Below are 15,886 nucleotides of genomic sequence, written 5' to 3' on the forward strand. Positions count from 1 at the left end.
AAGGGAAGACAGACCATTTAAAAAGAAGAGGGGGGCCAATAATGTTAAAAAGCTTCAGAGAAATCAAGCAGAATGAAGAATGAGGAAAGATCATCAGATCTGGTAATGAAGAGAACACTGGTCATTTTAAAAAAGCAGTTTCACTTCAGTAGGGGGGTTGGAAGGCAGAATTCAAGGAACTAAGAAGAAAGTGGGAGGTGAGAAAATGGAGACAATGACCATAGGAAATCCTTTTCTAAGAGTCTGACTGCAAGTTCCTGCCCCAGGAACCTGGCAGCCATGGTGTGGGGTGAGCAGGCTACACCACCCACTGCTGCTGTCACGATGGCCCACTACACAGCCACCAGCTCGAAGCGGGAACAGTTGTGGAGGTACCTAGAGAAGCTGGGAGTGGTGGACATGCTCACCAAAGCATCAGCAGCCTTGTATAAAGAACCAGAAAAACTCAATAGTGTATTGGATTTTCTAAAGCATTACTTCGGAGCTGCGACTCCAGAAAATCCAGAAATACAGTTACTTCACCGAGAGTTAGCAGAGGTGAAAGAGAAACAGAAGCTGTAGTAGAAGAAAATAAAAAAAGTGAAAACAAAGCTTGCTCAGCATGAACCACTTCAGGAGGAGAAGTGTGCTGAGTAGGATTCTTCTCAGTTGAACAGGGACTGAAAACTGGCTTTGTACAATCTGCATAGTTTGTACAGTATATAATCAATCTTTTATGGACAAATACTATAGAACTCTTCTAATATGCTTAATCCATTTATTACATTTAATTGTTATAAAAACACTTAGAATCAGTAACAAATAAACTTAACATAATTTTCTTTGGCTCATAAGGCAGGAAAATCAAAAGTAAATCCTGAGGAATTCTAAACCCAACCAATTAAATTATCTTCATTGCTTAAATGTAGTTACTGGTTGTTTTCTCAGATTAAAAATGACTCCTGTTCTTTCATTTTAACCAAGCAAAAATAAGCAAGGAGTTGCCTTGAGCTTATTGCAGAGGGGCAGTGCAGACAGGACCCCCATGCTTGTAAAGCTGACAATGTTGTAGCTTCGAGGCTCTTCTCCACCCTTAAGAAACCTGTTTAACTCTGACATTCCTGAAACACTACTGTCCAGTAGCTCTTCTCCCTTCTGCAGTCAAATTTTTTTTTAAAGTTCCACCAGCTTTAATTAGCCACATGATGACCCACCCAACCCACATTCTGCCACATCCTATAACAAATGAGAGTAAATTCTAATGGTGACTGTGGGTTCTTGAAGTAGGAACCCAGTGACAGGCTGTTATCTCATCTGAAGTCAATCTATCTAAATTTCAAGATCAAGGCTAAATAATATGGATTTTTCAGTCACAGCAACTCTCAAAGGCTACCTAACTAGCATTAGAGCAGAAATATGCATTGGTGGAGGAGAGCTGGACATATATTTAAGCAGTAGAGAACCAAGTAGATAAGCAAAGACTGAAGATGAGAGAGAGGGGATGTTCAAGGAGGGAGCACCTAGATAAAACATGTAGAGATCAGAGCAGAACCCCAAGTGCAGGCTTAACTTTGGTAAGAAGAGGTACCCACTTCAGACTGCAGAAAGATGAAGACAGATTTTAATGCGAGCAGTAGGTAAGGTATAAGACAGAATTCTAACCCAAATTTCTGGATTGTGAGTTCAGCATTCTTTCCACTATCCTACTGTGCTACATCTAATGTAAGGGAATGGGTGACCTTAAAGTGACACCTATTCAATGCATCAAAACAGCAGAATTCACCAGTACCATTGACAAAGCATAGCAATACATTCTTTCCCAAAGTTGGGAGAACTAATTCATTTATTGTACTGAAGAGAAATGTTAATCATCTCTGTCTTTTCATAGTATTTTAAGTTTTTCAAGGGGAAATAGTACAAAGAAAACTAGCCTGGGATTCAAGAGAGATTGATTCTGGACTTAGCTCTGCCAAATGTTGCAACCATGGGTTAATAGTTAGCTTATCCCTCTGGGCTCTGGTTTCCTCATTTGTAAAATAAAGGGGTTGAACTATTCTCTAAGGTTCTTTCTAGCTCCTACATTTAATTATTTCTACGAGTCTATGAATACCTGCATTGACTGAGCTGTGTCCTGTTCAAATTTTTTAATATCTTCCTTGACAAGAATCATTTGTTCCTTCAGGAAAGATGCCTCCTGCTTAAGGGCTTCCACATCTCGGAGAACTTTGGGCATATTCTGGAGGGCCTGATGACTGGTTTCTGTAGAAAGAAACAAAGAAGCAATATAGAAGGAGATGAAAACTGGCCATCACAAATGAATAAAATTGAAGAACCCTAAAGACAAATAAAAATCTTTACTAAAGCATCACAAAAGGAGATAGAATACTTGCTAATCAAGTTAAAATGTTTTACTATTTACAATAGCCATTCAGTTAAAGCAATTATGCTAACATCAAGGGTTTATAGCTGTAAAAGACTTAGCTGCTCTGATCAATGCAGTTATCAACTACAATTTCAAAGGACTCATGATAAAACATGCTACCAGCCTCCTAACAGAGAAAATATGAAAACAGAGAGATATGAAAGGCAGCAAGTAGTAAGAGATATGGCTGGAAGTATCAGTGAGGGCTAGATTGTGGATAACCCTGATGTTAAACTGAGGCATACTTTTTGGACCTGCCCAATTCATTCATTTGTTTTGTTTGACTATACATGTTTGTAAAAGTTTTCCTTTCTCAGTTGGGAGTGTAAGGGGCAGGGGGATCAGAGGGAGAAAGTAGATTTTAAAAGATAACAATTTTTTTAAAAGATCAGGATAGAAATGAACAATATGAAGGTCAAAAGAATAACCGAAATTTTAAATAAACACCAAAAATTGTTTTTGAAACGAAAAATTTTTTTTTTAGCAAATTTAACTTTTTTTAAAGAGGAGAAAACTGTGCCTACCAAAATTCCCAATTAAAAGGGGAGATGACAGCAAATCTTATCAATTCACCTCTTGAAAACATCCAATAGAAGCCAAACTCCTGATTCTGACATCAGAGTTATCCGCAATCTGGCTCCAATTGACCTTTATGGTTTATAAAGTACCTTCCTCACAAAGACTCCAAGAGACAGACATTGCAGGTGAGGAAATTGAGGCTCAGAGGGGCTGACCTACTCAGTTACAAAGCTGGCCAATAGCAGAGTTTTGACTCAAATCTAGTTCTTCTGATGTTAATCAATGATACTCAAATAAAAGGGGATTGGAACCTCAGATCTTAGATTCTATCAAATGTCTATGACTTAAGAGCCATCAATATTAGTTACAGCAAATAATGTATCTAAATGACCAGGCAGAGAATCCTAATATATAGATGAATTCTTCCCATCTCCAGAAGTCTCCATACAAGAATTAGTATAACACTCTAAAGAGCTATTTAGCATCAAATCTGTTTCTTACATCTGTACTAACTTAAAGGAATATATGGAAAAACAAGTTAACATCAAAACTCACACTCCTTCCAACAAAGCATAAATCCACAAGCTTATCTGGATACCTAATTCACTCTACCATCATCATCTGCTAGTTAGAAATGGTACATTATTCGCTAAGTATAAACTAATAGAGAAAACAGTCAACTATGGTCTGAATACTTACAAATCAGCCATCTTATTGAAACACCACAATTCTGTACTATGCTACCAAAAGCTCCTCTGGAATTCAAGAAATAGCTGCTGGAACCAAGCTGATGGGTATTATGTCTAATTTATGTTAATGTATACAAACAACAATAAGATTCCAAATAGATATATCACAACATGGGATGGAAACACACCAGATGGAATCATTGGTTCACATGCTTCATTTGTGGCTCCATTAGCTAATTAATTTCTGAATATTAAAACCCAATTAAATTGCTAGCTAGTGGAAAAGAACACCAAGAGTGCTTTCTCACATAGACTCCTCTACCTCATCAAACTGCTAGAGATGCTAAAGTAGAATGTCTTAACAATTTTTGTGTCATGAACCTCTTTGGCAGTCTGGTGAAATCTTTGGACTACAAAGGATAAAGTTTGTAAATGCACAAAATAAAATACATAGGATTACAAATTAAATCAATTACATTAAAATACAGTTATCAATTTTTTAAACAAGTTCACAAATGCCAGGTTAAGAATTCCTGTACTAAAGGAAAAAAAATGCATCTTGTCATCAAGTCTTAAGATAATTATATTTTAGGAGAGAGTATTTCATTGGAATGAATTCCCTTGGGAGGAAGAGGGTTTCCCCTTACCAGAAGTCATCAAACAAAGGCTGGATGACCACTAGTTAGTTATACTGTAAAGAAGGTTCTTGTTTGGGCGCAAGTTGGACCAGTTATCCTCTGAGGTCCCTTCCAATACTGAGATTCTCCAACTCTGTAGGCAAATGTGAAATGTCACTGAAATTGTAATATTTCAAAACAAATCAAGTGTGCCAAGCAGAGATATACATTCAACTTCAAAGAAAGAACTCAACTCCTTGTTCTTCCTTTTTTGAGATCACAAAGGTTCTGCAGTTTCAGTAGTGTTGCTACTCCCTTAACCACTGCTAATAACAACCCCACCACACTTTAATATCAAGATTCCACACATTTTGGACACATTTGAGTTTGATGCTGTGCAACACCCAGAATGGAACGTAAGGAAGAGATTATGAACAGAAATATACATTGGTGAATCAACAGGATAAAGGTGACAATTGGGGTCACAGAAGTATATGACATCACTAAGGAAGAGAATGTGGGAAGAAAAGAGAAGGATAAGAGCAGCCCTTTGGAGGATTTAACTGGAAATTAAATGGGAAATTAATCAGTGAAGAAGCAGTCAAATAGAAGGAGGTGAACCTAGGAAGAACAGTGTCACAGAAGAAGCCAAGAAAGGAGAGAGCATCTCAAATGAGAGAGAAATCAACATGGTCAAGTGCTGCAAAAAGTCAATTAGGACTGAGAAAAGGTGAAGTAAAAAGAGAGGTCTGGATGAGACGACCTCTGAGGTCCTTTACAGATCTAAACCTTAGGATGAAAAATTCCTTTGGTGAACTTGGTGAAAACTCTTTCAGCAGCATGGTTCAACAACCAGAATTCAGAGGGTCAAGGAGTAAGTGAATAATGAGGAAACGGAGGTCACAAGTGGAGACTACTCTACAGATATTCAGAAGTGGAAGTGAAACAGTACAAGACAAGAGTTTGAGGGGGTACCAGGGTTAAGAGAAGGTGTTGGTTTGTTTGTTTTTAATGGGGAAGACTCAGCATCACTGCAGACAGGAGAGGAACAGGCAGAAAGGAAGAAATTGAAGATTAAAATAAAAGGGCAAATGAAAAGAAAGAAGGGAATCCAGATCTTGTGAGCAGTGAGATAGAGGACTAGACATTTTCTCCGATCGTCATGACTCTCTCCATAACAGAAATTATGCACCAAAGATAAAGTAACTTCATCTATCTCCATGATACAAGACATCCATAATTTAAAAGGTTTTTAAAAACACCAAAAACTAATGAACTAATGCTCACTGCCCCTGAGCTCGCTCACCCCTCTCACACCTCCCACAATACCAGCACTGAAGCTGCGTTAACAGACCCAAGGATGGGGATAAAGACTTACAACGAAACCCACCCTAACACCCCATCCCTTTCTCTCTTTCCAGTGCCATGGAGACCCTGGCTCCAGCATGCGAAAGTTTGCCTGGGCAGCAGGAACAAAAAGCCAGTAGAGCTATAACCGTGTAGCACCAGTACTTCAAAACTCTGAACTGCAGGAGCCAAGTCAGATAACTAAGGCACAGAGGGAGCCGGATAAGACATTGTGTGTTTAGGGGGTAGGGGGTTGGAGTTCTGACATTTCCCTAGGCCTGTGGGAAAGAGCACAGCAACAGCGTTCAGTTGTACTCAGTTCTGACCACCCAAGAGTCAGTAGGGGCAGAAACCTAGGCTGCCAAATCATGAATTACCCAGTGTGGGAAGAGGCTGGGAGGTTTTGAGATCCAGTCCCCAGGAAACCACAATTAGAAGAGACAGAGTGAGAAAATAAATAGGGGGAAATCAAGGGGAAAGAGGTGGGTGTGGGGGAGAGATGGAGAGAAGGAGATGGGGTGGGGGGCGGAGGGAGAAAGACAAGAGAGAGAGAAAGAGAGAGAAAGAGAGAGAGAGAGAGAGAGACTGAAATTACCAAAGATCTCAGGAAGACTGAATTACCAAAAACCCAGACCTTGAACTCAAACAGATACATCAACAGGAAAAATATTAACAGAAGGATATATGGTCTCCAGATCTAGCAGACAATTTCAGGAATCTATGGAAAAGAAAAAAAGGAAGGAAAAAATGGTTGAGAGAGGGGAAAAATATAATCATTATTTCAAAGTTAAAGCCTTTTATCTTTGACAAAAGTGAGAGAGAGAGGGAGGCAAATTTTATAGTTACTTATAGACTTAATAGCATAAAATATAAGAAGTATGCTTAGTGTTGTTAAATTCAGCTTAATTACGGAAACAGTAAAATAAAGTCTGAATTCCTAACTTAAGATGTGTTGAAGCTGACAATTTTACCATTAAGTTACATTTTCTTTCTTTCTATGGGATAAATTTGAGGTCCCTCATCATCCTGGTTGCCCTCCCTTTGAAATTCTCCATCCTATCAATGTCCTTTCTAAAATGTGGTATCCAAAACTGAACGTATTATTCCAGATGTGTTGACAGTAGAGTTAGTTAGATAGACTCAGAATTAAATGAATGACCAGACCCAGAGAGTAGGCCTTAATGGATCTAGGTCAATCTGGAAGAAGGTTTCCAGGGGAGTACTTCAAAGATGCCCTCAGCCCTGTGATATTAAATAATTTTTCAGTGACTTTGATACATGATTAAGAGGCATACGTAGATGTCACAAAATTGGCAGAGAAAGCCAACACAATAGATGCCAAAGTCAATGTATGAAACAGGCTAAAATAACAGGCCAAATATAATATGGAATCTATCAGATATAAATGCAAAATCTTAATCCTAGATAGAAAACATCAACTTTGCAAGTTGGGGGTGGGATGAGGGAAGGTTTTGCTAGAAGATGATTCATGAGAAAAAAGATCTGTGGGTTTTCAGGAATGGCAAACTTAGCCAAAAAAAGCTAATACAAATTTTTAGCTACATTAAGAGAAGTATAGTGTCCAGGATTGAAGAAGTGACAGCTCTGCTTAACCTCCTTAGTTAGACCATATCTGGAATATTATGGTCACTTCTAGGTGCTACATTTTAGGAAATACGTTGACAAGCCACAGTGTACTGAGGTATGGTGATCAGAATAGAGAATGGATTTAAAACTTTGCCAAATGAAGATTGGTTGGGATAATTAGTTTGGAGAAGGGAATATTGAAGAATGATATGATAACGGTCTTCAAGTATTTAGAAGGATATCATATGGAAGAGGAACCAGACTTCTTATGGTTGGTCCCAGAAGGAAAAATTAGGAACAGTGAACAGAAGCTTCAGAGAATTAGATTAAGGAAAATGTTCCTAACAATCAAAGGTATTTGTGGGATGAAATGTGCTGCCTTACAGTGAGCTGGTTCCCTCTCTAGTAAGATCTGACCCCCTCTAGAGAACTTCAAGAAGACCTTGAAGGGAGATATTTCAGCAGACAGAAATTTAAAATAATTAACAGTTAACATTTATATTATGCTTACTATATACCAGGCACTATGCTAAGCACTTTACAACTATTATCTCATTTATATTTCAATTATTATCTCACAACAACCCTGGGAGATAAATCTTATAATTATCTCCATTTAACAGATGAGGAAACAGAAGCAAAAAGAAGTTAGGTAACTTGCCCAAGGTCTCACAGCCAGTGAGTGAGTGTTTGACGCAAGATTTGAACTCAGGTCTTTCTGACTTTAGGGTCAACGTTCTAGCCACTTTACCACTAAACTGTCTAGAAGAGGTCTTAACGGACTTCAAGCTCAATGAATTAAAAGTTTGATATGGCAGCTGATAAAGCTAATATGATCTTGGATTGCATTAACTGCATTAACAAGGAGAGGATAATTCAGAAACAAGGCAGATAGGTGGCACAGTGGATAGAGAACTGAGCCTGAAGTTAGGAAGAGTCATCTTCCTGAGTTCAAATCCAGTCTCAGACACTTATTAGCTTACTAGTCAAACTAGGCAAACTCTGTTTGCCTCAGTTTCCTCATCTGGAAAAGGAACTGGCAAATCACTGTGGTATCTTTGCCAAGAAAACCCAAACCCAAATAAAGTCACAAGGAGTGAGACAGGATGGAAAAATGACTAAATGATGGTAAAGTTCTGAAACATCCAGCCCTCCTCAGACCACATTTCTGAGTTTCAGTTTCTTTAGCTGTAAAATGAAAATATTATATGTAAGTACCTATTCCACAGGGCTGTTGTGAGATTCTAATGAGATGATGGTAAAAGTCCTACACAAATGTCAACTACTATTGTTTTAATTCTTAATAGGATAAGAACTGGACCTGTCCACCCCCACTGACTTCTCTATCCAGGTAGCCACCCAAGAAGAAGATTGCCACTAGTTTCTTTGTCTTGGACCCCAGGCATATCTCCATCTGGGTTCAGAAGGTTACCCACAACCACTTAGTTTCTGGACTTCTGTCTCAGTGCCCTGTGATTTCAGCATCTGCCTCAAAGCCTTTCACTTCAGAACTCCTGCCTTCATGCTAGGGGACTTGAATATAAATACTGATACTCTCTCAAATACCTTAAACTCCCCAACTCTTCAGCAGTCTATTTAATTCCCATCACCTTTATCTCCATTCCACTTCAGCTGAACATAGAGATGGTCCTACTCGTGATTTTTACCATCTCCCAAAGTGTTTCATTTACAGGTTTAAAAACTCCAAAAACCCTTTGTCTGACAATATTTTATTCGAAGGATAAAGGCTGATGACTTTGCACACCTCTACCTCACTTGTACCCAATTCACACACAAGACATCACCCCCATGACTGCATCGGTACTCTTCAAGAATGAAGGACAAACCACAAAAACATTTTATTATTTATCAGGCAGCTAGGTGGTGCAGTAGACAGAGTACAAGACTTGGAGTCAGTAAATCCAGAGTTCAAATCCTGCCTCAGATAGTCCCTAGTTCTGCAACCCTGGGTAAGTCACTTAACCCCTCTATTAACTGAGATCTCTGTGCTTCGGTGTGAAATGGGTATGATAAAAGAACCTACTGTAAAAGGTTGTCATGAAGAGTAAATGTGTTATCACATATAAAGTACTTTAGGACCCTTAAAGCTCCATTTAAATGCTAGCTATTAGCTATTACTGCTCCACCTTTCCCTATGCCTTACAACCCTTAGTCCTGTTCTTTATCTTACTGATAACTCCTTTCCCTTCACCACTCAGTTCTCTCATAGGCTACCCCCACTAAACTCTCTTTCCTTCCCTATCCTGACCTCTTACTACATCAATTCTACTCGACACTACACTTTCAAGAACTCTTACTGTCCTACCGCCAATCACACTTGTCAACACCCAACTCCAGATCACTCTCATGATCTGCCTCCTTTGAGTTCACCATTAATTGAAGTTATCTAATCTCAACTCGGCCTTCCGAGAAGTAAAGCAATCATTCTACTCCTCTCTCAATAATTCCCTATCCCACTTTTCCTAGCAAATTTTCCCATCTCTCTTCAAGCTTCCCCTAGCACCTCCTCCCTCCATCCTCTGAGCTAAAGATTCTACCGCACTAAAGAATGTAGGCCACTCATGAAAACTCCCTCTTCTCCCCTCCTCCTCAACTATATCACTTAGACATCCTCCCATCTCCATTTCCTCCATCACTCCTGTCTCACATGAAGAGGCAGCCCTTCTCCTTTCGAAGGAAAACTCTTCTACATGTACCCTTAATTCCATCTTCTCCTATCTCCTTCAACAGAATTTCAATCTCTCCTTATCCCTTGGAGACAGAGCCTTCCTTGCTGCCAACAAACACACATCCTTAAAACCCCTCCCTCCATCTGACTGTCCCCAATTGCTATCATCCTATAGCTCTCCTCCCCTACTCAGCTCAACTCCCTGAAAAAAGTCACCTAACCTGGTGCCTCCTTCTCTCCTCTCACTCTTCTTAATGCTCTCCCATCTGACTTACGACCTCATCATTCAACTGAAACTGCTCTTTCCAAAGTTATCAATGATCTCTTAACTGCCAAATCAGATCTTTTCTCAGGTTACACTCATTTTGACTTCTCTGTCACATTTTTTACACCGCTGATCAATTTCTCCTCCCAAATACACTCTTCCCTAGGATTTTATGGCACTGCCCTCTCCTGGTTCCTCTTCTTACCTGGCTGGCTGGCCCTTCTCAGTCTCCTTTTTATAGATCTTCCTCTACATCATGACAAGTAATCATGGGTATACCCTAAGGTTCTGTACTAGATTCTCTTCTCTTTTCCTACTATACACTTCACTTAGTGATCTCATCATGTCCCACAGGTTCAATTATCCTCTGTATGCAGATGATTCCCAAGTCTATATATCTGGTCCAAATCTCTCTCTTGAGCTCCAACAATTATATTTTGGATATCTAGAACTAGATTTCCTAGGAGCAACTTAAACTCAACATGCCCAAAACAGAACTCATCATCTGTTCCCTAAATCTTCTCTCTTCTGAATATCCCTAGTCCCTTAAGGATATCACCGTCTTCCCAGATACCCAGACCTTGAGGTCAATCTTACCTTGTTACTCTTACTCATTCTACTATGTCCAAAATCTATTGGATGGTAACTATTATTATCTACTGACAAAAACTGTCATTCTTACTTTCTCAACAAATCTCATACTTTCCCTTTTATTTACCTACCCACCATGCTAGGTCAGGTCTTCTTCGCCTTCTAATTGGCCTCCCCACCTCATTCCCCCCCACACTCCAATCCTTTCTCCACTCAGCTGCCAAAGTGAATGTCCTAAAGTTTCATTTGTTGCCCCCTACTCAAACTTCAGTGAATCCCTATTACCTCTAAGATCAAAAATAAAATCCTCTTCTTGTTATTTAAAGCTCTTTAGAGCATGGCCCATTTCCTACCTTTAAAGTATTCTTACACTTTAAGCACTTCTATGGACTCTATAACCAGTCATAACAACCTATTAACTGCCACCCCATTTTCCTAATTCTGTCCTTTTGCAATGATGGATCCCCATGCCTGAAATGCTCTCTCCTCTCATCTCTGCCTTCTGGCTTCCTTCACAGTTCAACTTGTATCTCGCCCACTGCACGATGTCTTTCCCAGTCTCCCCCACTGCTAGCATCTATCCCTCTGAGATGTCATTCTATCTACTCTGCCTACATCTTATATTATTTGCTTCCCCATTAGAATCTGGTATTCTTGAGGCACAGGATGTTTTTGCCCTTTTTTTGTATCTCCAGGACTTAGCTTAGTGCCTGCTTAATAAATGCTGGATGAGTAACTGATGGTAAGGAAATCCTCTCCACCAAAGTAAATCAGCACCTTTCCCGCAATTTTCACTTTTAAAGAGCTTTGTCATGAACTGAAAGATTAAGTGAGTTCCTCAGTACGTGTCAGAGGTTGAGCTTGAATCCAGGTCTTCCTGGCTTTAAGGCCAGCTCTCCATCCACTCTGCTACGTTACCTCTCCAGTCTTAATAAATGTCTTTAATAAAAGAAATGAAATGTATCTACAAATCTCTGGTCCAGATCAAGGACACCTAAGGATCTCTAAATCAAAGTGTAAATTTAGTGGGACTTCACATATGGTATTATTTTACAATCTCCTTATATTTTTTACATATATACATACATATACACACATATTAAAAACCTATTATTTTGCTCAGTCATGCCCAACTCTTCATGACCCCGTTTGGGCAAAGCTACTGGAGTGGTTTGCCATTTCCTTCTTCAGCTCTTTTAACAGATGAGAAAACTAAGGCAAACAGGGTTAAGTGACTAACCCAAGATCACACAATTAGTGTCTAAGACTAATTATGAATACATGAAGATGAGTCCTCATGATTCTAAGTCCAGCGCTCAATCCACCATGCCACCACCCACACACATGCACGCACACATGCATGTGTGTACATCTCTTGTCTTCCCAACGGAAGGTAAATTCCTTGTGAGCAGGAATCATTTTGTGCTTCATTTGTACCCTCAGCACCTACTACAGTGTCTGGCACTGAGCAGGCATTTAATAAATTTTTAGTGGAATGACTGAATGAATTTCCCTTTGGGAAAGGGATTAGGAAATGGGAGATGTAAGTTTATACTTCAGCAGAACAATGATCTTCCCCATGTTGTAAAGGAACATTGGAATGGATTAAAAAATTGAAATTTGAAGTCCTACTTCTGTTCTGACTCCCATGATTTCGCTATTTGAGGAGACAACAAATAGTAAAGCTAAAGTTCAAGGACAAGGGTGGGGAAACTGTGGCCTCTAAAGTACAGCCCTTTGACTGAATCCAAAATTCAATCCTTAATAAAAGGATTTGTTCTGTAAAATGCGGACTCAGTCAAAGGGCCGTACTTTAGAGGCCTGTTTCCCCACTCCTGTTCTAGGATGATACTGATATTCAAAATATCAATACTGGCTACACTCCATACCAAAATACAAAATCTCAGTCTCTTTCTCTCTCTCTGAAAAATCTGCAGTATTTGTTACTTTCACAAAGCTGTTTTTGTCCCCTCTTTGTTTTTCAGTTTTTGTTAAGAGGAATGGTTTGCTGGGGAGGAAAGAATGAATTAGGGTGATAGTAAAACAAAATGTATCTATAGAAGTAAAAACAATAAAACATCGTGCACTGTTGTTTTCCACACCAAACCATTTCTAAACTATACTTTAGTTTACCTTCTTTATGATCTCAAGCATGGGCAGAGGCAGACACAGTTCCAAGCACTGCCTCTGACACCTGCAACATGAACCTCCGGCAGGTTATTCAGCCTTTCTAAGATGCAGCTGACTTTAAGACTGAGTACTGGGGCTGCTCCTGACCTTTCCTGGACGGTCGGATGTGTTCACTCACTATCCCACAGCTCTTACCTGGCAGGCACTAGAGCGCTGGGCTGGGAATCGGGAACACTGACCTTCCTGAGTACAAAACCACCTCAGACAACTATCGGCTGCGCGTCCCTGCCCCCTGCGTGCCTCGGTTTCCTCATCTGTAAAATGTACTGGGGAAGTCGATGGCAAGGCACCCCAGAAGATCCACACGGGGTCCTGAAGGGCTTCGTACAAAGTTCTCACCCACACGGACCGGCCTCTAGCTGTTTCCGGACCATGACCCAGTGCTCCCGATTCCGGACTTTTTCGGGGGTTGTCCTAGAAGCCCGGAAGGCTCCCTCTCCTCTTACCTGTGCCTCCCGGCGTCCTCTGGGTCTCATCCACCATCCTAGCTAGTTCAACAGCCACTTCCTGCCCCTGGGTGCTAGCGGTGCCTTCCCTGCCCTGAACATCTCCGATTTAATCCGCAGCTAGGCCGGGTGAACGCAGCGTCCCGCGTCAGGCTGCGGAGCAGGGCAGCTTCTGCCTCTCTGCACGCCCGTGCAGGTACACAGCAGGTGCTTAATAAATACTGGTGACTAGACACACCCGGAAAAACGAACAAGGATCGCTTCTTGAGGTCGTCCACGCCTCCCGGCCTGAACCACGTCCCTAGACGTCACCCCGGGCTCCGATCCTGGGGGCGACCCCGGTCCCCGGCGGCCTCACTGAACCCCTCCTCCCCGCGGGCCGGGCGCTCACCCTCCACGGCGTTGTTGACTTCCTGGATGAACAGCTGCAGCTTCATCACCAGTGTGGCGGCGTGCCCGTCCACCTTCCCCGGGGCCTCCTTGGGCACTGCCTTGAAGGCCCCGTTGATCCACTCCTTCACCTCGAAGTCATCCGCCAGGAACTTGGAGAAATCCATCGTCTTGTCCCGGGGCACGCAGGGCCCCCCGGCCCCTCTCCCGGACCGTCTGCCCGACGAACCTTCGGGCGCACGTCACCGTCACAGACCCCGGCGGGGACTCCGTCCCAAGACTGGCGTGACGGCGCGTCCGCGCGCTCCCCGGAAACCGCGCCTCCGCGGAGGCGGGACTTCCGCTCAGCTGCGCCGCCGGTTGGTCCCCTAAGCTTCGCTAGGTTATATAGAGCGGAAGACTTTTCTCCAAACTCTCGGAAGAATAGCTTCCCCGGGCGGCCACAAGCGGCGCTGTGGCGAGCTGTAATGTTACCGGAAGTGGTTGGCAGTTTCCGTAGCAACAGGCGATCTCCTCCCTTCCTCCACGCACTCTACCCCCGCCCCTCTCCGCCCAGCAGCCTAACTTTCTCACCCGGAAACTGGGCTCTGCTCTTCAACCTAAGGAGGTGCCTAGCTAAGGCAAAAGCTGCGAGGCTGGCTAACAAGCAGCCTCCCGAGCTGCGGCTCCTGCGGCCTCGGCGCGTGTCTGTGCGCGTGCGCCCCAAAGTGGGCCCCCCCCCCCCCCATCCAAGCCGGCTGATTTTCAGATTGGCTGTTTTGTTCAGTTTCATTTTATTATTATATATTTTATTATTAAGCGCAGCCTCGCCTGACGTCACCAACGCGACCTTCCTTTCCTGCCTTTGCGGGCATCCGGCCAGGCTGACCTCCCTGGATTTCCCCCCTTCGCGCCTTTGCGTCGCAGCCTCCTCAGCTCTCCTCCCGTGTCCCTGCACCCCCGGCGGCCCCACACCTCTCCGACCCTCCTGCCCCGCCGGCGCCTTCCCTCTGGACTTCAGCGCGTGCGCACTTGTGCGTATCAACTTTACATTGTTACAATACTTGTTCGCTTGTTTCCCGATTACAATGTAGCGTTTTGACCACAGACAGTTGTTGTTTGTACTCCAGCACTACTGGGTCCTTAACGGACTGCTCAGCTGATCGCTTAGGATACAAAGACAACCATGAAACGGTCCCTTTCCCAAGAAACTTGAAATTCTGCTGAGGGAGTAGGCGTGTGTATGTAAAGACAATAGACCATGTCCATGTGTACACACCTAAGGACAAAGGAAAGGCTGGATTCGGAGACGCCAAATGGGAGGTGGAAAGGAAGGAGGGTCTGAGCTTGGGTGGTTGTATGAGTGTGTTCCTCCTTCGTTGCCAAAGACCACGCCATCGGAGAATGATGACATGACTTGCACTTGACTTTGTTTTGAGGGAGGGAGGGCTGTGCAGTCACCAGCCTCACATCTCCTCCTCCAGAGCCATCTGAATCCATCAGTGTGACTGGAGATGACCCAGGCTGCACTGGGAGACCTGGAGCCTTATAGGCCAAGGTCTTTGCAGGTACTCACTTAGGGTGAGGCAACACCCAATCATTGAAGAGGCCTGTTGGAGAAGTAGCCGGGGCTTGGCCCCTTTAATGGGGTCAGGAAAGAGAAAGACAGCATGCTGGGAGGGAAACAGTAACAGTTACTCCTGATAATCACTCTGAAGGGGGGGGGTCCAGAAGCCCTTGGCAGGGGCCCCTTGCAGTCCCAGTGGAAAGGAGAGGAAAGAGGAAAGGAGGCAGTAATACCCAGGTCAACCAGACAACTTTTGGCCATTCAAATTTACCTTCCCTTAGAGAGAAGGGGAGGGAGAGGGAGAGAGGAGAGGAGGAGGCGAGGTACCCAGCTAGCATTCAGCCAGATGCATCTACTCACTTACGGGAGCTTAGGGTAGAGATGAGGCTGAATAGGTAGATATGTGACAGAGATAACCATTGAACCCTTCGGATTTTATAAGACTGCCAAGAGAGAAGAGGCTTCAGGTCAGGGCCCTAGAAACACCCCAACAAAGGAGATGGAGCAAAAGAGCCTTGAGGATTAGTTACACAAGTAGGAGAACCACAGGAGCAGTGTCACATAAACCATAGGGAAAATAGTCCACTTTTGACTACAGGGTTAAATACT

General features: G+C 42.7%; 1 protein-coding gene and 1 pseudogene across 3 annotated transcripts in view; one reads left to right on the forward strand and one right to left on the reverse strand.

The window, feature by feature from the left end:
- Positions 1 to 14,050, reverse strand: part of COG7 (component of oligomeric golgi complex 7) — a 59,380-nt gene extending 45,330 nt beyond the window's left edge. Inside the window, exons 1-2 of one of the 3 annotated variants that reach the window (XM_072607260.1) lie at positions 13,733 to 14,050; positions 2,090 to 2,238 (exon numbers count right to left, since the gene is read on the reverse strand). In XM_072607260.1, coding sequence (XP_072463361.1) covers positions 2,090 to 2,238; positions 13,733 to 13,898 — 315 coding nt within the window. In that variant the 5' untranslated portion in view covers positions 13,899 to 14,050. The other 2 variants (XM_072607270.1, XM_072607277.1) reach the window with 2 other exon arrangements.
- On the forward strand, positions 325 to 695 carry LOC140503374 (c-Myc-binding protein pseudogene; annotated as a pseudogene).
- Positions 14,051 to 15,886: the final 1,836 nt, after the last annotated feature.

The sequence above is a fragment of the Notamacropus eugenii genome, chromosome 1 (genome assembly GCF_028372415.1).
Source record: "Notamacropus eugenii isolate mMacEug1 chromosome 1, mMacEug1.pri_v2, whole genome shotgun sequence".
Lineage (NCBI taxonomy): Eukaryota > Metazoa > Chordata > Mammalia > Diprotodontia > Macropodidae > Notamacropus > Notamacropus eugenii.